The sequence below is a fragment of the Mytilus edulis genome, chromosome 5, assembly GCF_963676685.1.
Source record: "Mytilus edulis chromosome 5, xbMytEdul2.2, whole genome shotgun sequence".
Lineage (NCBI taxonomy): Eukaryota > Metazoa > Mollusca > Bivalvia > Mytilida > Mytilidae > Mytilus > Mytilus edulis.
The window spans coordinates 9,796,701-9,818,423 of record NC_092348.1 but is presented as its reverse complement, the minus strand read 5'-3'; the positions used below and the strand labels follow the sequence as shown (position 1 = coordinate 9,818,423).

The window sequence follows — 21,723 nt, the reverse complement described above, 5'->3', positions numbered from 1 at the left end:
AGTCACTTTTAAATGACTATTTCGTAGTTGAATTGAGATCGTCATTGTACACACAAGTTCTCTGACTAAACTGGCCACCCACTGATTGATACTTAGCCACAAGATCAGAGTGAAACAACAGGGGTCCAGTTTATTCTCGGACTTTATCATTGCTAAATAGCTAACGAAAGTCTTCAGGAGCACCTGAATAATATAAATAGGGAATCCAAAGGGAATCCGGCATCCCGTAAATGTGATTCGAAAGCCATTGACCTTGTTGTGTTGCACAACTTCTTAATCCAGTAAAAAGCTTTTAAACTATTATTCAATTAAACAGTTTAGCTACAGAATGGCAGTTATGATTTTGTGGTTGTAATTATTTGAGTCACGAGCATTTAATTGATCTAAGGGAAAGTTCAATTCTTGTCATTTTTTGGTGATGAGAAGCTGAACAGTTTAAAGTTTCTTTACAAAATAAATTCATTTAATCACTGAAAACATGGAGACAAACATGCTAATCAATTTGTAATAACAACCCACCAGTTAATTTTACCTCAAATAACTTCAAGGAATACTCTGTCATCCTGTGTTTGTTTAATAAAATCACGCAAATAATTAAAAAAATGTTTTGATTGCTATTGATCGATTGTGACAGGTAATTTTTAAATACATATTTATTAACGAGCCTTCAGAAAGTGTTCTGAATTTTGACAGGGTTCGTTTTTTTTCAGGTAAGATTAACCTTAATCGATAGGGAAATTTTGTAGGACTTAGAAAATTGTTCAGTTTAAACTGAAATTCGGTTTTATCAGGGTTCGGTTTACCCAGGTTTCACTGTATAGATTAATGGATATGTAATGTCCAATAATTGAAACAGGCCTCAAACCCCTGTTGGCATAAATCTAAGCTAGTGTAGGCTAAATTAGACAAGAACACTAATTCAACAATCATAGACCAACATGAGCATCAAAAATCTATGGATATCAAAATAATCTACATTGATGATATATAATATGATTCACATTACCAACTTACATGAAGATTTGTTTTCGTAAATATCAAGGTCAGATATTGCCACTGCCAATATTCTACAGAAGTTAGCAAGTTGTGAGTCAGTCAATGATAGAATCAGTGTCTTTATATTACCTACAACAGAAAAGTATACACTTATATTCTTCAGAAGTTAGCAAGTTGTGAGTCAGTCAATGATAGAATCAGTGTCTTTATATTAGCTACAATAGAGTATACACTTATATTCTACAGAAGTTAGCAAGTTGTGAGTCAGTCAATGACAGAATCAGTGTCTTTATATTAGCTACAATAGAAAAGTATACAATTAATGTCAATCTAAAATTTGTAGCCTTGACAATATGCCTCTTAAATCTGGAGTAAATCATCTATCAGCTAGGTTAGAATTTAATCTAAGAGCTAAGAGTGCAAAGTCATGGAATTTCATTCTGGTTGTAATTGGGTGCTTTACTGCAATATGATATTAATACATAAAAGAAAACTAGAGGCTCTAAAGAGCCTGTGTCGCTCACCTTGGTCTATGTGCATATCATAAACAAAGGACACAGATGGATTCATAACAAAATTGTGTTTAGATGATGGTGATGTGTTTGAAGATCTTACTTAACTGAACATTCTTGCTGCTTACAATTACCTCTATCTATAATGAACTTGGCCCAGTAGTTAAAATATTTTGTAAAAATTTACAAAATTGTTAAAAATTGACTACAAAGGGCAATAACTCCTAAAGAGGTCAATTGACCATTTTGATCATGCGGACTTATTTGTAGGTCTTACTTTGCTGTACATTATTGCTGTTTACAGTTTATCTATCTATAATAATATTTAAGATAACAACCAAAAGCTGCAAAATTTTCATAAAAGAAGAAGTAATTGAAATTCTGAAAAATACTTGGATGCTGAAGTTTCATACTAATTTATGAAATACTCATTTTTGTACATCAATATAAGGCGAGTTTTCTTTCTTTCTAGTTCTGTTTAATTTAAACTTCTGGTATTTACAAATTATTTATCACAATAAACTGTTAATAACTAGGAACTGTATACTTACTTATTCTATGTAGATCTAACACTTGTCGTTTAGACTGTAACATATCCTCTACCAATTGACAAGCATTTATAAAAGTCTTTGTATGAGATAACAATGTAAACACATAATTCAGTACTTCATCATCCTCCATTAGAATATTAATCACATGATCACCAATACTCTGAAAAAAATAATCACATGATCACCAATGCTCTGAAAAAATAATCACAGGATCACATATGCTCTGAAAAATATCAGAATGTTGATCACATGATTACCAATAGTCATGCGGTATGGGCTTTGCTCATTGTTGCAGGCCGTACGGTGACCTATAGTTGTTAATGTCTGTGTCATTTTGGTCTTTTGTGGATAGTTGTCTCATTGGCAATCATACCACATCTTCTTTTTTATATTAATCACATGATTACCAATACTCTGAAAAGTATCACGTTAATCACATGATAACCAGTTTTTGAAAAATTGATATCAATACAATTCAAGGTCAGGGGAGTAAATGCTGAGGCAGAAGTTTAATATCAAAGTAATATGCAATGAAAAAAGATACCAGAAAAGTTTAAAATCAAAGCTACTTCCAGTAGGAAAGCTTTAAAATGATGTTTACATGTGAAGGGTTGTTTAATGGTATTCTGCAAATCTCAACACACTTTCAAAACAGTAGTCCTATAGCTCATTACAATAAAATGGAAAGGAAGAATTAAAAAAAATCTTTAAGGAAATTTTTTATTCTGTAATTTTCATACACATTTTATTCTTGGTCTATCTTCGTCCTCACTGGTGGTTTTTATTTCATTTAGTTACAGTTGAGTTCTGGGTAGTTCTAATTTATAAATGTACAAATTGTATGATCCATTCAATTTCAAGATATTTAAACTTACAGTTGTAGATATTTTTGTCAAAATTTCCAAAACCAGACTCTTGATTCTGAGTAACAGGTCAGACTCTGGATATCCAACTAAAAGTACAAATAAAATATATCATGACATTAAGCAGTTACTTCTTTTAAGAGTTATTTGAAACATTAATTAACAGAGCATTTTTATTATTTAACATTTTATTTGTCTGCCTCCAAGTAAGACGACATCATCATGAAATACAGTAACTATAGGCTGCTCAGGATTGGTTTTTAGTGGTCTTTGATGGAATTATACTTAGACAATATACGTATAGTGTCTTGAAATATGAAATTTATTTGTATGAGGCTTAGAAACGAGGGAAATGCAAGGTTCTACCGAGCATTTCTCCTGTTTCGTGCCGAATACAAATAAATTTCATATTTCAAAACACTATATGTATATTGTTTTTATACTGAAATCGATAAAAATAAAAAATAAAAAAAAAATAATGTAACAAATATTGTTAAAAAAAGTGTTTGGAATTTCCCTCTTGGGGTACCATTTTTGGGTATTTCCCTATGATCGTAGTCCAGGCGGTAAGACATTGGCATTTTAATGAATTAAAAAGGGAAAATGAACTTAATTAATAATATCTAATAATCATGGTATATAAATTACCAATTTGAAGACATAACAAGTTTAAATTCATAAAAGTTTGACCATTGTTACTACATGTTGTCATGGATGTGATGTTGTTGATGAAATACAGTAGTTCTGGTAAGTAGGCGAGCTTAAAGGTTAATTGAGGTCATTGACGTATAAAGCTTACGTTTATACGTAAAGCTTTATCTGTATAGTAAAATAGCTGATTGCAGTATAATAACACAAGTAAGAGGAAGGCGTTTACTTTCAAGGATAATAAACTGTAATACATGCATGACAATGGTGGAGTCAGATCAAACAGGCCTGCAATGTCTACTTTGCAAGATTTCTGGATTGATTGATTGGTATTTAACACCACTTACAACACTATTGTAATATTTCATGGTGGTGCAATATTTCTGATGTGGACCAACTATAGCTATTGAGAAATGTATATATTGCTTACCTTTGATGTTTTTACATGCCTGGGGAAACTGTGTGTTAAACATCAAAATTCTCATCAATACCTAAAAAAGAAATCATAATTAGTGTAATAAATATTATTTTGTTTATGAAACTTTTAGTAGCCAAGATTCAAAGTGATTTTTAACTGAGCATTTAAAAATATGTATGATCTTTGTCTGTCCAGAAAACATGTACAAAAATGTTTTATCAAATTTAATTAGTAATTATAAATAAAATAATTTAGGAAAGATATAATAAATATAATACAGAATAATCATATACTGGTAGTACAAATCTTAAAACATGAAATTAGAAGTGATAGAATAAAACTCTTCAGTTGTGAAGATATCTTTCATGGCTACAGGTTTAAAGAAGACAATTTGAGTGCTACCTCAACACCACCATGTTCATAGAACTGTGCTGCATATTTTTGTTGTTCATCATCTGCATTTGACTCTTCATTTGATCTCCTGGGTTCAAAGTTCATCAAATTACCTAACAAAGTCTGCAATAAAAGATTAATAGTTAAGGATTATGTCAAGTTTATTTTGTATATTTTACATTAATCTGTTAATATATTGTCTTTCATTAAAAAAAAATTGAAAAGTTCCATAGACACCCTGTGTCTTACTTGCTACCGCTACTGTCAAGGTCAAAGTGTAATGTTGATTGCCAAAAAGTAGAAAGAAGTGTAATGTTCACTTAAAAAAATCCACTATTTATCAATAAAATACAGAAAACCTAAAATAACAAGAATGTGCCCATAGTATATGAATACCCCAATTGAAATTGTCATTTTCTATGTTCAGTGGACCTTGAAGTTGGTGTTATGACTTTAATTTGTCATTAAAATTTGATAGATCATATCAAAGGGAACATGTATACTAAGTTTAAAGTTGATTAAACATTAATTTCATCAAAATCTTTAATCTGAAGCGGAACAGATAGAAAGAACTCGATAAATATTTGGAGTTTTGCGACAGATTCTATATTTTTTATCGTGATCTGATGCAGCTAATGTCAAAGTATCATAACATTTGATGAAGGTTTGACAAAGTTATTTATGTCTGGATTTTTTTCCACATTGACACTTTATTACAACTTGATATAAACTGAAAAAAATACATTTATAAGACCAGAAATCCATGAGTAAATTCCAAAAATAATTGATTTTCCCAAACCACTGCATGTCAAGGCCGTACCGTGACCTATAGTTGTTTATTTCTGTGTCATTTGGTCTCTCGTGGATGGGTTGTCTCGTTGGTATTAATTATACCACATCTTCCATTTTATAAAACAGTTCAATAAATTCCAAACAGGTGTTCTCCATTTAATAGTAACTTGAAACAACAAAATTTTGAAATATTGTCGGTCATGCATGGGTTAAAAAATCTCAACCCGTTCTCCCTTAAATTATATCCAGTAGACTATTTTCATGTCTAAATATAGAACCAATTACCTTGAGATTCTCTAAACACAGATCATCGTCTGCATCCATATGTGTGCTAAAGTAGTCCAACTCTGCTACTATCTCAGGGATACCACTCCCCTCACCTATCTCCTCAATCACATGTTCTGGCAACTGAAGAAAAACAAAAAATATAAATACATTACAAGTATGCTTGGGTAGTCCAACTCTCATGTTCAGTCTAATTTTAGAGTGTTTTATTTTTAAGTGAGTAGAAAGATGTATTCATCTTTTCTATTCTTACATAATATTATGAATATTAAATCAGGATTATTTCAGAAATCAACTGAACAGAATGAAATTATTTTAAGTCCATCAAAGCAGTCAAGCACAAACAAGTAAAATATAATTGTCACTTTCAAAAAGATTGAACCTCGCTAAATATTGATAATTTTTTATCAACTTTGCGTTACAAAAAGCAAATTTCCTACATGTACATATTTAATAAGGCCAAATAAAAATATATGTGTAGTTCCAGTTACATGACAGTCCCTAGTTGAAACGCCTCCGACCCTAGAACTTTTTTTTTTCATTTCTGAAAAACAAATTTTCAAACGATCAAATTATGAGGAATTGTAAATTAAAATAATTAAATTCCAAAAATGCTGTCATCTGAAATTCCATCAGAAGTATCCGTTTATATGTGTAAAATGCAACAAATTCATAACAGAATGAAACAAAATGAACTAAAAATGCATTTACAACCAAACTCATGTGTAATGACAAACTTCGGGTTAGGGCGTACATAATTCCAGAATCAAATTCATTTAACAAGATTTTTTCCAGAATTTGACATAAAAAAAAAAATTTGCAATATGTTTTTTTAAACTCTATGGATAGTTTTATTATAAAACTTATGTACATCTACTTTTTTCTGAAGAAAATTCTTTAATTTGTTCATATTTAGAAGAAGTTTACTTTATTTTAATTGCTTCCTGAAGCAATTCTCCCACATATTTTCCATATGCAAAGTGACCTCAGTGTGACCCATCCTGTAAGATTCAGGTGATTGCAATATGCATGGATATCCTTAAAATAAACTATTATCTGATTGTACATGTTAAACATGTGCATAATATCCACGCTTTTTTGTTGATTGTTAACAAACAGGTGACAATTGTTAAACTTCAAAACACGAAATTTAATTACTTGCCATATTTTCACAACACTGACTGATTGAAGAAAAAATGGACATATATGAAATTTATGCGCAAAAATTGATAAAATTGTGCATAGAAGACTAAGTTTATGATGTTTGCATGCATTGGTTCAAGAATTGAAATAACATTATTTTTCACTGCTCACTCGTTTCTATCATATGACTTTATACGACCACAGAGGTCTAACCCTGAACAGTTGGGGCAAGTATGGACACAACATTCAAGCTTGGTACAGCTCTGAATTTGGATTGTGATTAAATAGTTGACACAACATAGGTTTCTGACCCAGAATAAATGTGGTGTAAGAACTAAAACTTAAAAATTTTAAATTGGACATTTACCTATTATGGTCCAATATCCAAAATCTAAATACATGGTTAGATTCAGTATATCAAAGAACCCTGTTGTAAATGTGTATATTGGTTATTTCCAAGTAAAGGAATATTGTTATTATTGTGTTAAGAGAGTTTATATAAGTTGTCAGAAGTTATTTCTAGTATTTAGTATATTGAATGAGTAATTAACGTACGTTTTACTTTATGTTATTAGCTGTATCGATAACGTCGTATATGGCGCAACTTTGTCATGTATTGTTCAGAACGTTACCGTTGGGTCAATATTTTAAGCGTGAACCCAAAAGTGTACATTTACGAGTTTTTAACTGGAAGAATTAATATATCTAGATATGTTTATTTATAAGAGTGTTTGATTATAAGCATTTTGAGTCGAGGACTCCTATATTTTATGTAAGCGTTTTACGTTGTTTTTCTTCCTGCTTAGAATATTTACTTCCGGTAATTTAAAATAAATACGAGTGCAACGTCACGTTCGTCAGTCTTTGCTGTGTTTACGTTTGGCTTGCAGCAAGGCTCATCCCGGGGGGTCCTAGAGGTAAGAAGCAGCGCATTAGCTGTATGCCTTGCATTTATTTACCGTATTTATCATTGTAATATGTAAGATAATCCCAGTTGACCCGTACGAAAATACATGAGAAAGATTATTATTTTAGTAGTTTCGTCCCGTATGTTTATTATATATTATTGTTGGAATATTGTACTTATATGGAAAGATATCGGCTATTAATAAAAGTATCATTTTTACTATTGATCATTTATTCACGCTACCAATGACGAGAGAGAACAGACAACAGATTTGATGTCCGTATTTATTTATTACTCCGTGTATTTACTAGTTTTATGAGTATTCGTATTTGCTGGCTTTAAAACTATATCAAAACATAGCAAGAAGCAGAAATTACGACAATGGTGGCAGCGGTTTAGTTCTCACGTTTCAAGGAATTTGGCACGTCTATTTTTAGAAATATTACTGTGTATGGAACACAGTAAGTGACATATATTGTATGGAGTGCATTTAGCTCTATACATTATACTGTGATAAGTGGCTTATTTTGGAAAATACAGAAGTGCATTTAGCTTCTGATTTTTTTTGAAATATATTAAGGAGGTGCATTTAGCTTCCTAGAAAGAAAAAAGAATATTAATAAAAGAGGTGCATTTAGCTTCCAAGCAATTATTTATTAGGGAAATAGAGGTTCAGTTAGCTTCTATTGGCATATTATTGTGTGTTTTAAACATGGATCTTAGAAATAGAAAAATCCCAGCTCCAATTTTTGGAAGGGGGGAAAGTATGAAAAATGTGATTATTTCACAGAGCGGAACTGTTGAGACCTGTAATTTAATGGATTTGGTCATAGAAGATGATGTTAATTTATCCACCCCCAGCCCCACAGTAAGTCCTATGACCTCGCCTGTGCAGAATACGGTTGAGGAAAGTAAGACGAATTTGAATGATAACGATATTATTGCGATTCTAATGGACATTCAGAGACAATTAAAAAACCAAAATGATATATTTTCTGAGATAAGCACGCAAGTTTCTGAGATGAGCACGCAAGTTAAGCTAAATCAGGAAAATATAGCTCAGTTAGTAATTGCAAGGGGTAACCATGTGGCTGAAAATAACACCAATACTCAGAATTTTAGTCAAAATAGCATAGGCCTTAACATGACCACAACTGAACAAACTAACCAGGTATCAGTGACCCAACAGTTAGTAGCTGGTCCAAGTACCGATAACACTTATACACCACGCCCAGTTATTACAAATGATGTAAGAGAAAGTAGTCGTGTTCAGCAACTACAAAGGGAAGAACCAAAACCTAGAAGTCCACTCTTTGATGGTAAGGGGGATTTCAAGGCCTTCTGGACACAGTTTAGGTTATTGGGTAGTAGGTTCAATTGGTCCAGCGACAGACAAGTAGAAGAGCTCATTTTAAATAGTCTTAGAGATGACGCCTTGGTATTTGTAAATGAGCTTCCTGTTTCCTTTCACAGAGACATACAACAAATACATGATGCCATGTCTCAGAGATTTGGGGATCACATTTTACCAGAGACGTACAGGACCAATTTGCAGTTTATCAAACAGGATCAGAAAGAAAGCATACAAGAATATGCTTCTCGTGTTGAGTGGATGGTAGGTAAGGCATACCCTGATGTAAATGACTCAAGTTTGCTTGACCGTTTTAAAACAGAACATTTTATTAAGGGTCTGCCAGACCAGTCACTATCATATGAAGTCCTCATACAGAAACCAGCAACATTGCAGGATGCAATAAATATAGTAACATGGCACGCAAGTTGTAGAAAAAATGTAGGCAAAAATTGTAATGTCAGACAGGTAAATACTTATGAAAATTTCACAGCACAAGGGAAAACGGAAGACTTCGAGGTATGTAGGACAGAGAGTCCAAACCAATATGTAGCTAACGCAGAATTTAAAACGGGCTTAGACGAGTTGATTGATTTTGAAGACATTAAGAAAGACCAATTTAATGCAAACAGCAGTTACCGAGTAAATACTTGTTACTCATGCCACCAGGAGGGACATTACAGCAGAGATTGTCCTTTCTCAAGAGGAAAAAGAGGGAAACCAGAAAATATGAATACTTTCGGAGGGAACCCGCAGTTTGGATTTATAAGTCAGGATTATCAGAAATAGTTAGGACTATATAGCAGATAAGCCTACACTGGCCAAATATCAGAGTATTTTTGTGTAGATTCTGATTTTTTATAATGTAGATACGAAACTTGTGTGATTATTTGAATTGATGAAGTGTAAAAAAATGAATTATTGTTTTATTGAGAAGAGTTATAATTTTTGTTTATCCACTGAGTATACAGTACACGAAGCACAAATATGTAGAGTATACAGTATTATAGTTTTTTGCACTTTTGAAATATATTGTGGTATTGAAATTGTTTTTTAGATTTTCAGAAAACAGGTGATTTTTTTATCAGAATCTGGAATTTGATGATCCTATTGAATTGTTGCTGTTGTTGCAGTAAAAAAAGATTGTTTAATACTATTTTGGTGGGAAGCTGCTTTCGGTGGGTGTATATTGGCAGTTGGGATACTTTAGGTGCCATTTTTGTTTTGGTGCGAGAATAAGTTAAGGCTAATGAATAGTCTAGATTGCATTATACATTTAGGTTACACCATGGGTATGCTGAGCTATAGTCTACACCATTTTAGATATTTCTCGGGGAATACTGATGACCATTTTTTTTTATTACTTGTACCTTGTACTAATTTTTCTACTTATGTTAGTATGGTGCATCGGTATCGTGGTTGTGTATATATTTATACACGGTGGTACCCTTGACGGCGGTATGGTACTTGGTAGGACATCTGTCGGCTTATGGTAAGCCGGGTGTTTAAAAGAAGTTGACCTTCATGATTTTTATAATTCCAGTGTCTGATAGAATGGAGAATCTTGGATTGAATTTTAAATGAAGTATATTAGTGCTGTAACTGGATGAAAAAAAAAAATATAGAACTTTGTTTTTTCGTGACACTTTACTGTTATATAGGTATGAGAAGATATTCATACTTGGAAGAAAATTTTAGAAAAATGTATTTTGCCTTTTAAAGTATAAACAGGCGCATTAGTTTGTTAACACAGACATTAGTTTCTATGACATTAACAGGCGCAGTAGTTTGTTCATGTATGTTTAATTTTGTTTTATTTGTATGATAAGAGGATTACGTACGTATAAATATTGTGAACAGAATATTTTTAAATGTATCAGTTGTCAGAGTTGACAAGACCATATTTCGAGGACGAAATGTATTCTGGGGGAGGGGCAGTGTTGTAAATGTGTATATTGGTTATTTCCAAGTAAAGGAATATTGTTATTATTGTGTTAAGAGAGTTTATATAAGTTGTCAGAAGTTATTTCTAGTATTTAGTATATTGAATGAGTAATTAACGTACGTTTTACTTTATGTTATTAGCTGTATCGATAACGTCGTATATGGCGCAACTTTGTCATGTATTGTTCAGAACGTTACCGTTGGGTCAATATTTTAAGCGTGAACCCAAAAGTGTACATTTACGAGTTTTTAACTGGAAGAATTAATATATCTAGATATGTTTATTTATAAGAGTGTTTGATTATAAGCATTTTGAGTCGAGGACTCCTATATTTTATGTAAGCGTTTTACGTTGTTTTTCTTCCTGCTTAGAATATTTACTTCCGGTAATTTAAAATAAATACGAGTGCAACGTCACGTTCGTCAGTCTTTGCTGTGTTTACGTTTGGCTTGCAGCAAGGCTCATCCCGGGGGGTCCTAGAGGTAAGAAGCAGCGCATTAGCTGTATGCCTTGCATTTATTTACCGTATTTATCATTGTAATATGTAAGATAATCCCAGTTGACCCGTACGAAAATACATGAGAAAGATTATTATTTTAGTAGTTTCGTCCCGTATGTTTATTATATATTATTGTTGGAATATTGTACTTATATGGAAAGATATCGGCTATTAATAAAAGTATCATTTTTACTATTGATCATTTATTCACGCTACCAATGACGAGAGAGAACAGACAACAGATTTGATGTCCGTATTTATTTATTACTCCGTGTATTTACTAGTTTTATGAGTATTCGTATTTGCTGGCTTTAAAACTATATCAAAACATAGCAAGAAGCAGAAATTACGACAAACCCCAAGAGTTCAATTTTTGATGAAATCAAATAATGGTCAATTTTGGACCCTTTAGACCCAATGTGGACAAATTTGATAACCAGGTCCAAATATCAAAAATCTAAATACATGTTTAGATTCAGCATATCAAAGAACCCCAAGAGTTTGATTTTGGACCCTTTTGACCTTAATGTAGACCAATTGGGAAAAAGGACCAAAAATTAAGAATCTAAATACACGGTTAGATTTGGCATATCAAAGACCCCCCAATAATTTAATTTTTAATGAAATCAAACAAAAAAGTTTAATTTTGGACCCTTTTGGTCCCTTATTCCTAAACTGTTGGGACCAAAACTTCCAAAATCAATCCCAAGCTTCCTTTTGTGATCATAAACCTTGTGTTTAAATTTCATAGATTTCTATTTTCTTACATGTATACTTAAGTTATAGTGCGAAAACCAAATGTTTTTCGGACGACACCAACGTCATACCAGTTTTCGACCAAAAAAAACTTTTGCGGCCGTATAAAAAGGATGTAACATGAACCACACATACATTTTTTATTTGGCCTAATATTTTCTTTGTAAACAGTTACCTTAAATAGAAACTTGCTAATCATTATACTGTTATTTATAGTCAATCATTTTCTTTGCAATATTCAGAAGAGTATTAATTTTTAAACATAATTACCAAAATTACTTTTAAAACATCGCTGAGTTTATAATTACAAATGTAGCAAAGTGAAATGCTGAACTTTAATATGACTCAAGGTTCCCAGGTTCTTAAATTAATACTCTTTCCTCTAAACTTACTGCCAATATCAGATTGTGTAATGATTATCATGTTGATTTATAAAGTGACAAAAAATCTTTAGGACTGAGTGTGTTTTCTTTGAAACTATTAACTACATTTTTAGAACTCCTGTCTATCAAGATTAATTGGTGGTTGGCTAACTTCCAGTGGCAAATATCGCATGCAAGTTCAGGACTAGTCAAGAGAGTAAAGTATAATGTGAAGATTAAATTTCATAATGGAAAAACCCAGGTGGGGCATGAACAGCATCACTCAGCAGAGTTTAATTCACAATAAGAAGATATATATGTCGAATTGTATCATATTCATAAATAAGAAAGACAAATATAAATCAAATTCAACAAAGGAATGTATAGAAAAGGAAGACTTATCTTTGTTTACATTTCTCAAGATGAATGTGAAAGTCAAAATAAGGTTGGGATTTTTTTTCGAGTTGTCTGAACAAACCTGACTTAAGCGTTTATAGGCATTTCCTGAATATTGCCATTGTTCTTGGGCAAGGAATACAGAAGATTTACTGGGAAAAGTTCGCTTTTTATGTCGTATCATTGTCTTTTTTTGCTTTCTCTTTCACTGAACAGCTGAAACTGAGCTCGGCGGTAAAAATTATCTGCGCACTCTTTCGCACGCACTTCCTGCAATCGCATACACCATTAAAAATAAAATGTATCGTCAATATAAAACAAAACATGGTCAAATCAAACAGTTGCAAATCATATTGAGCATATAATAAATTAGTTAAATTTGTGCATAACAAAATAATTCATCCTTTTAATAATTGATTTCAATAGTTTCAGTGATATAAGCGACACATAACAGTTGCCCATGGAGAGGTGTGACGCTTCGTAAAGCTAGAAATAGAATGTTGTATTTTAAAGACATCTATACATGTGAATCGGTATTGATTTTGTTTCTGTTGTAAACAAAATAAAGACATATAACCATGATGTTTTGTTTTAATATGACAAAGTTGAATTAAAGTTTGTAAAACAGTTCAAATATGGATTAATTTTGTAATATTTAAGTGACAATGAACTATGACACGAGATATAATAAATAGTGAGGTATGTATTTTTCTTTATCTTTTCCCCCCACACTATGAGCGAATTAAAATAACAATTGTGCGAAACTGTTTTAAATTTTTTTGAGAAGCAGTGAGTTTTCTTCTCTCTCTCTCTCTCTCTAAATCAGTAAATATAAATGTTTCAAATTGTATTGACCTTTAAATAGGTTTTATTTGAGTAGTTATAAGTGGGATTCTATACTTGAATGAACTTCAATTTTTACTGTTAATTATAAATGCATGAATAAAAGGTGAGAAGATAGGTCTTTTTCTTTAAATTTTGCTCAATATTTTAACTTTTGTAACTGTCAGACGGATAAACTTTCAATTGTGTCATGACTCACCACAAAACAGTGCACAGTAAAAAAAAGTAGATGGATTAGACTTAATGAATTAGGATAGTTGGAAAACATATAATACAAGTTTTTTTTACCATAACGTCTGTGGACAGTTATTTGAACAATTTCTCATGATTTTCCACTGAAATCCTTCATTATAATAATTACGCTTCCATGCATAAAAACTCCCACATGAACTTTAAAGTGTCATACATGTAGTCATTTGGAATAAATATCATTTTATCCCCTGCTTCAAATCTGAGGTATTATCCAATTTTATATATCGGCTGCATATAATTAATCAAGTTATCATAGCTTAAGCCTCTGTCTACACAACTTATAGCAGTATTAAGAATTGCAATTTTACAAATGACAGGACCTTCCCAAATAGAATTTTCGTTTCCAGTGAATGCCATATGCCCCTTATTTGAAGAAGAGTTTTTCTAGTGAAGGAAATATCGTTCATGACACAACTCTTCCCTATTTCATGGAGTTAGTGAACCATCATCGAAAGCAGTCTTTACAATTTGAAATAAAAGTATATCATTAAATACCTCTACCATACGTTGTACAATGCACACCAAGCATGCATTCCCCATTTCCATTCTCAATTTTATTTTTTACAGAGTTTGTCTTTAGTGCCGTGTGGAGACAGTAAAATGCCTCCCCGTGCTTCAAGTTTATGCTCTTATAATATACTAGATTATGGAGTGTGTGTCCGAGCGAGAACTTCTCTAGTTCATTACTTGGTCGGGTTGTTTTTTCTTTGATACATTCCCCATTTCCATTCTCAATTTTATTGGAAACTACAAAATAAGCAATACGTCCCCATCAGCATTTATAGTACAAATGTGGTAAAAAATGTATGCTTAAAATAAAATGCAAGATGAAGATGACTCAACTATAACTATAAGTTAGCAAATATAGATATGTTTGAGGTACCTATTTTAAATTGAAATTGATTTTTTTGCTGAAAACCTGTCCTCTTTCACATATCAACAGATCGTCTGTATCTTGTCCTCTTTCACATACCGCCTGCATCTAAGCAATAATCGTAGCGAACCAGCCCCCTGCCAATCAAACATACATTGTATAAATAAGCTGTTATATCGTCCTACACTCGGTTCGGAAATAGCGTTATTTGTACGTCTACTAATTTTTCGGTCCCAATTTAAGGAAGTTAAAAAAGAAGGGAGAAACACTTGCAAAAATAAACAATAAAAACTACTAGACACCCATACAATAGTATCTCATATTTAATTTCTGAACCATGATAAAGTAATCTTTAGCTTTATTAAATGCTTTAAACATATCAGGTTCAGTTCGAGGGAGATTACACGGATCATTTAATATTCATAGTCTGGTGTGCTTAAGGTCTGGTTTTAAAGTGTGTCTTTTATCTCCGGTTACGGGTTTAAAATATCAGTTATGTTCGGAGTACTTTAATGTGTAAATAACAGGTAGCGAAATAAAGGTAACAATACTTCAAATTCTTGTTCTTTATAATATATGTGTTATCGTGTTATTTTAAAGGATAAAATTCTTGTTAACCAGGTTTGTCACCTAAAATTAGGTCATATAAATGTATATACTTTAAAACAAAAAAAATGTCCTAAAAAAGAGGGTTTTTTTTTTAGCTTTGACCTTTATATTGATATAATAGACTTGCGTGAGTTTTCATTTTATGACAAAATGCATGATCTTCCAAATAAGATTATCTATTCAACTACAAAAAGGGGTCAGAGTTCATGAGTTGAGTGCTCCAAAAAGCTGTCTTTCCACTTTCCACGTCAGTAATTTGGATGTCTCGTTAGTGGCTATCTCTACATAATTATATTTAACTTGAGGGGATGTGATGATTTGAGAATATCTTAGAAAGTCTGTTAATGGCAATATTTTGTATTGACACTTGTCTTTTGCTGATGATCATACATGTGCATGTAGACCCTTAGAAGTATATTGATTTTTGTTTGGCTGCATATGAACCTTATGCATCCATATTTATATTCAAACTTAGTAAAATTCATGCAGAATAGGATTTCGGCATACTAATAATTGTTTTTGAGATACATTAATTTACCGTTAAAGGATCTTTATGTCTGCATATATGTAATCTGTGCTGCATGTTCAAATAATAATAATATAAGTAATAAGGGCTAAATTTTGCTTTATTTATTTCACAAATGTTACTTTCAAAAATCTTTCATTGTACCGAAATTTTAAAGTGTTGCACCTATATATGCAATTTTAAGTCAGTCTGACAAACATCAAGTCGTCTTTCTGAACACCTAATAATTATGCTAAGTATTGAGAAAATAATCATTGTACAAGCAAGTATAAATTCCAGTTCTAAAGAAAAACATATAAATAACAAAAAAATAGACAGAAAACAGTACAAACTTGTAGCATTGAAAAAAGAAAAAATATCACAACGTTCCTCCTCTATAGAGTTATTATTTCCAATATCTTGATTATATATATACATGTATTATAATACTAGTCATGAATCATACTAAGTACATGTATTGACATTATAGTGGCTTCTCTCAATATACATTTCACTTATACTGTATAAAGATTCATAAAGCATGTTTTAATAAAAACTCAAGCTCCGTCGAAGCAATGCTATGTGTGTTGTCTTTCAGATGCAAAGTAATCCATTTGTCCTCAGGTGTTTGTAGATGCAAAATATTACGGAAATACGTCAAAGCAAAATTGTATCAAAAATGTATAAGCACTGATAACATTTTGATCTTATTAAAAGATTATGATGAATTATTGAAAATTCTTTAACATGTTTAAAAAATATATAGTTTGCATGAATTTACAAGATGTGGTATGATTGCCAATGAGACAACTCTCCACATGAGACCAAAATGACACAGAAATTAACAACTATAGGTCACCGTACGGCCTTCAACAATGAGCAAATGAATAGAAATATAGTAACCATTAGTCTTCACTCTGACCCTAAGGAAACCCCTCCGTAAAACGGGGTGTCCGGTCAGAATGGGGACTTTAAATCCGATGCCTCGTGCTTAAAAGAGTGCTTGCTCCTTGCACGTTGAGAACACTTAATTGTATCTACTCTTTGAGGAGTCCATAGATGGCCCATTGCGAGGCTATATCTGTACCTAGCCAGTACTCCCTCATTTTCTCGTGGCAGTTTAAGTTTGTCTGACCTTCTTCCTGGATGACCTCGATTATAGGACCTACTTATTGTACTAATTGTTAATTTGTTCTAGTCCTGAACAGGCATGAAATATTTGCCACTGGACGTTAAACATCCAATAATCAAACAATCATCATTGAAGTGGCTCGTTTTATTGTTGAGTTACAGTAAATGTGTGATATCACATATTTTATGGATTTTTTTTGTACAACTGTTATATATGGCTTGAATTTAAAATTTGAAATAAATAATACATGTATCTCTAATTTCTCAATATCATGATATTTATATATATATGAACAGATATGCATATGTATCCCAATGCATTGGCACGTAAAATTGGTGGAAGTACGATATTTTCTTGAAATTGAAACATTGTTGCTACATAAATTTTGGTTAAATTGGTCTTACATGTAGTGAATCGTATACAGGATTACATGTATCATGCATGTTGGACAAATTTTGACGCATTTACCAATCTGTCAATGTTTACGGATGGATAAAAAAAACACGCCTTTCGGGGCTTTGCATCACAATACATACATGTATACAGCGCTTTGACCTTACGCTTACATATTGACGCTTTGTGTATGGTAAATTTATCAAAACTCCTCTTTACATATATGCACCCCAAATGAAAATAACACACAAAAAAAAAAAAACGAAACTGAATATTGGTGACCCAATGATTTATATAATGTACTTCTTACACAAAATTTGTTGCAATTTTATTAATATGAAGGAAAAAAAATATGAACTTGATTTGAAAATTGAGAATTTAAAGATAATATTGAGAAAGATAAATGTGCGACTATAATTAGGCCTTCCACTCGAATATGCATCGAATAATGAACCTAGTAAAATACTGTCTTTAGTTGTGCATTTCAGGGAATTTGCATTGATACAAGTTTTTCGACAGTCTATTTTAAATTTGTACAGACACACAGCTTATCTCAATTCGATGCGATTTAGGTGTTTGACATACATGGTGTAGACATTTGGCTAGTGTCAAAGTTATGTTTATTTCTTAATGTGCTTTTTTGGCTTCCTTACACACTTAATACAACACACATGTCTGAAGTTTAAAAACGAAACATGCGTATATACATAATGCATTTACATTTATGTTAAGATATACACTGTATTTTGTCATGTTTGTATAGATCAATTCATTATGTGTGTTTTTTATTTTTATTTCAGAAAAAGTGGTAATTTCTTCTTTGACAAAGTAACCAAAGTTGTTAAAAGAACATGTGATTGGCAATGAAAACAAAAGAAAGTGAGTTAAGTAACAAAAAATCCAATATTGAGGCCACTTTGCACAAAAATGTCAGCAGAGGTCCATATGAACGAAAATCGTCAATTTCTTACTGCTCTGACAGGTTTTAGTGAAGAATCAAAATATGATGACGTAAACAATTTGAAAAACACTGTAAACGACAACTGGAACGAAGCAGTCACTCCATGGAAGGCTGTTTCGTCACATCCGAGATACTATCCTTACCAAACATCTCTCGTGATTAAACGAAAAACAAAACCTAATGACAATAGAGTACCAGATTGGCAGAAAACCAGTTTAGATGGCGACGTGAAGCCAACTGTTCGTTGTGTTGGTGATGAATTGGAAAGTGGTTCGTATTTACACTGGAAAGGAATGGTCGAACAAGTTACATACAGATACGTACCTCACAATGGGTACTATAGAACCATGAAATTTTTAGGTTTAGACAAACGGGAATGGTTCACTGTAAACAAAAAACAACCAGAGCAAGTATCTATGAGCTGGCAGAGCAAAAGATATCAGAAAGAATTGAAACGCCAATTAAAACGCGAATTTGAAAAGCAAAATAAAAGAGAAAGTGTTCCAAAAGATTCCTTGAAATTACAGTTAACTCAATTAGATCTACAATCAGAAGAGACTTGTTTAGAAATATCTGAGAAACAAGAAACTAGAAACGACCAATCACGTAGACGCGCGATAAGTACGAAATCATCTGACTTTTCTAAACGTTGCCAGAAAGACCAAGACGGGTATCTTATTCCAGAAATCAAAAGTGCTCCTTTATTACCCGCAGATTTATATAAATCTAGAAGTGACCTATATATTGAAAATATTTCAACACGAATAAATGCCTTAGAAAAAGAAATAGCGAACGATACTAGATTACGGAAACCTCAGGAAGATCCCATAAAACAATTATTTAGACCTAAAGGAAAGGAGAAAGGAACAGAAAGGGATGTAACTCCTCGTCCTTATAAGAAAGAGGCATTGCCAGAGGAGGTGTTTACTGCCAAAAGTATAGGGACACAAGAATTAAAACCTCCGGAAAAACTGAATCCAATCACACGGCTGTCAACAGCTTCAACGTCCGATTCTAAAAATGCACCCGTCACTCAGTTAAAATATACAACTTCGTCGGGAAATAACGCTACTAATTACAATCTACCAACCCTTGATCTCGAGAAAACGTTAAATTCGTACAAAATGGCAATAGAAAGCACAAGACATTCTTTATTAACAACTCTCAATGGAAAACAAATTGCGCGAAGAACAATTACTAGTAAGAACTATAGTTCACCAACAACAATAACAATATGTGACAACGGCAACGGATCCGACAAAGGATCCATTCAGGATTATATGCAGCCGCTGAAAGGAGATAAGCGGTTCAGAAATAAAAAGGAACCACTAAATGTCGCTGCTCTTTTGCCTGAAATCTCGGGAAAACGATTAGAAGTTCCAACAACTACACATAGATGGCTATAAACATTGTAGGGCGTCGAATCGCGTTAAACTATGTTCTAGATGAAAGGAAGTTATCAATGATAAAGTGTGACACACAAAAAAGTTTGAAGCATAAACAACAATAGCTTTCGAAACCCGAATAATTAAGTCCCTCCCCGTCATAGACTCTCTTGAATGACTGAATATTATTCGGGTTGCAGCTTTCGTTGTTTTGTGAATGAACTGCATGAGTCCAGTCAAAAACAATGGTGCTTTGATGTTGTAAGTGCACTAAGTACCCGACTTTTTATTTTCGATTAATGATTCCATATATGTAAAGATGCAAATTGCGACGGATTTATTTCATTTATTTTATTTCTGATAGTAAAATTTCGAGTTTCGATGATAATTTTAATTGTTTTCTGATATTTAACATTTACTAAGTTTTAAAGACTTTAACATATTTAGAAACGATTGATTTATTTTCGTTGTCACAGGAGAAGGTATAATGCATAATAATTCAAAGTATTACATTAAGAAAACTGTCCTTGATTTTATTTTGTTATTCATTTATTTCTCAGTAGAATTTGAAGGTAGAAATATGACAAATTAAAAATAAATCTAAAAGGATTGCAGAAAACAGTATACCTGTTAAAATCCAACGCCTCTTCTGAAGCGCTTTGCATTTCAGCATGTATAAATACAATATTCGATCATGTTACTGTAAGGAACATTTATGACATCCTTTTAATCTGATTATGTTTTCATTTGAAACAAACAGTTGGTAGGAGGTGCAATACGCTTAGAGTGCCAAATATTCGGGTTTCAAAAGAACGATTAAGGAAAGTAGTTGATTATTTTACTGCCAAAATCAATACAATTCATGTTTCAACTTAAAATTAATCCCACATGCAAATACCAACAGAGCTTAGAAATTGCTGACCAAGGAATACAATGTAAAACTATAATTCCAATAAATAAGTATATTGTAATTAAGGCCTTGAAATAAAAAAAAATTCAATAAACATTGTTGAATTAAATGATTAATTATAGAATTACAATGACATTATTTTTGTTTATGTAAATTCAAAATAAACATGAAAATGATAACACAATTGACCAAACATATTGGACATTACAACAGACCAAACAACAAACACCAATCATGTTATGTAGCAGCGAAGTAACTTCTGGTGTTTGTTTATATGTCAATGAAACTGGACCGATCCCTATTAATATGATGTCAAAAGACCCATCAAGCAACCGTCGAATCTATCTTGAAATGTCATCTGCATGACGAATTAAGTACCATTTACTCTGGATGGTCACTAACAGTTTACATGTTTATGCAGCATGGTTTATGTATAATCTTGTTTTATTTCTTTTTCATTGTGCAATCACTTTGTTAATATAGTGCCTTTTTGGATTGGTTGAACAATCCTTATTGTTTTATTTGTATTAAATGTTTATTTATAACAAATATTTATTTACAACATTAAATATGTATACTCTTTTATTTTTTTATATAGTTTTTGTTGGATCGTGAGAAATTGTTTTGTAAACAAAGCTATATGCATACATTCCGAGAGCAAAGTGTTTAAAGTGGGTTTATTAAACATCCTTCTGAATTATTTTTTTTAATTAACTGCTTTGGAGAAGCATTTGTTAGCTTAAAGTTAGCGTTTGTTTAACTGCCCACGTCGCATTGCAAAACTGTATTGGAAATGATACTTTATTTATTTAGTTTGTAGGGAGCACTTAACCACGATAGAAATACCGTGTTATTTTAGATATACGAAGGTCGCAATTGTGTATTTTGAAATATTTCTATTCTATTGACAATGTCTGCATCAGTTTGTTCACTCTTTAAAAAGTTCAAACTTACAGGTCATTTCTAATCTAACTTATAATATTGAAATCAAATGAAACAGATGCAATTATAGGTCCAAAATTGTGAAATATCGGTCCCGTTC

General features: G+C 32.0%; 2 protein-coding genes across 5 annotated transcripts in view; one reads left to right on the top strand and one right to left on the bottom strand.

Moving 5' to 3' along the window:
* Positions 1-13,101, bottom strand: part of LOC139522915 (short transient receptor potential channel 4-associated protein-like) — a 30,900-nt gene extending 17,799 nt beyond the window's left edge. Inside the window, exons 1-7 of the mRNA XM_071316546.1 lie at positions 12,900-13,101; positions 5,459-5,581; positions 4,391-4,504; positions 4,001-4,061; positions 2,935-3,011; positions 2,060-2,219; positions 1,015-1,125 (exon numbers count right to left, since the gene is read on the bottom strand). Of these exons, the coding sequence (XP_071172647.1) occupies positions 1,015-1,125; positions 2,060-2,219; positions 2,935-3,011; positions 4,001-4,061; positions 4,391-4,504; positions 5,459-5,581; positions 12,900-13,001 (748 nt within the window). The 5' untranslated portion in view covers positions 13,002-13,101. The remainder of the gene's footprint in view (positions 1-1,014; positions 1,126-2,059; positions 2,220-2,934; positions 3,012-4,000; positions 4,062-4,390; positions 4,505-5,458; positions 5,582-12,899) is intronic.
* Positions 13,102-13,259: 158 nt separating this feature from the next.
* LOC139522913 (uncharacterized protein DDB_G0286299-like) lies at positions 13,260-21,263 on the top strand. 4 transcript variants are annotated; one of them, XM_071316542.1, is made up of 2 exons: positions 13,260-13,516; positions 18,226-21,263. In XM_071316542.1, exon 2 carries the CDS (start codon positions 18,353-18,355, stop codon positions 19,790-19,792), a length of 1,440 nt encoding a protein of 479 aa, XP_071172643.1. In that variant the 5' UTR covers positions 13,260-13,516; positions 18,226-18,352; the 3' UTR covers positions 19,793-21,263. The 4 variants fall into 4 exon arrangements, with proteins under 4 accessions (XP_071172643.1, XP_071172645.1, XP_071172646.1 ...); XM_071316544.1 differs by having other exon boundaries at positions 13,263-13,350; XM_071316545.1 differs by lacking the exon at positions 13,260-13,516 and adding an exon at positions 15,303-15,327.
* Positions 21,264-21,723: the final 460 nt, after the last annotated feature.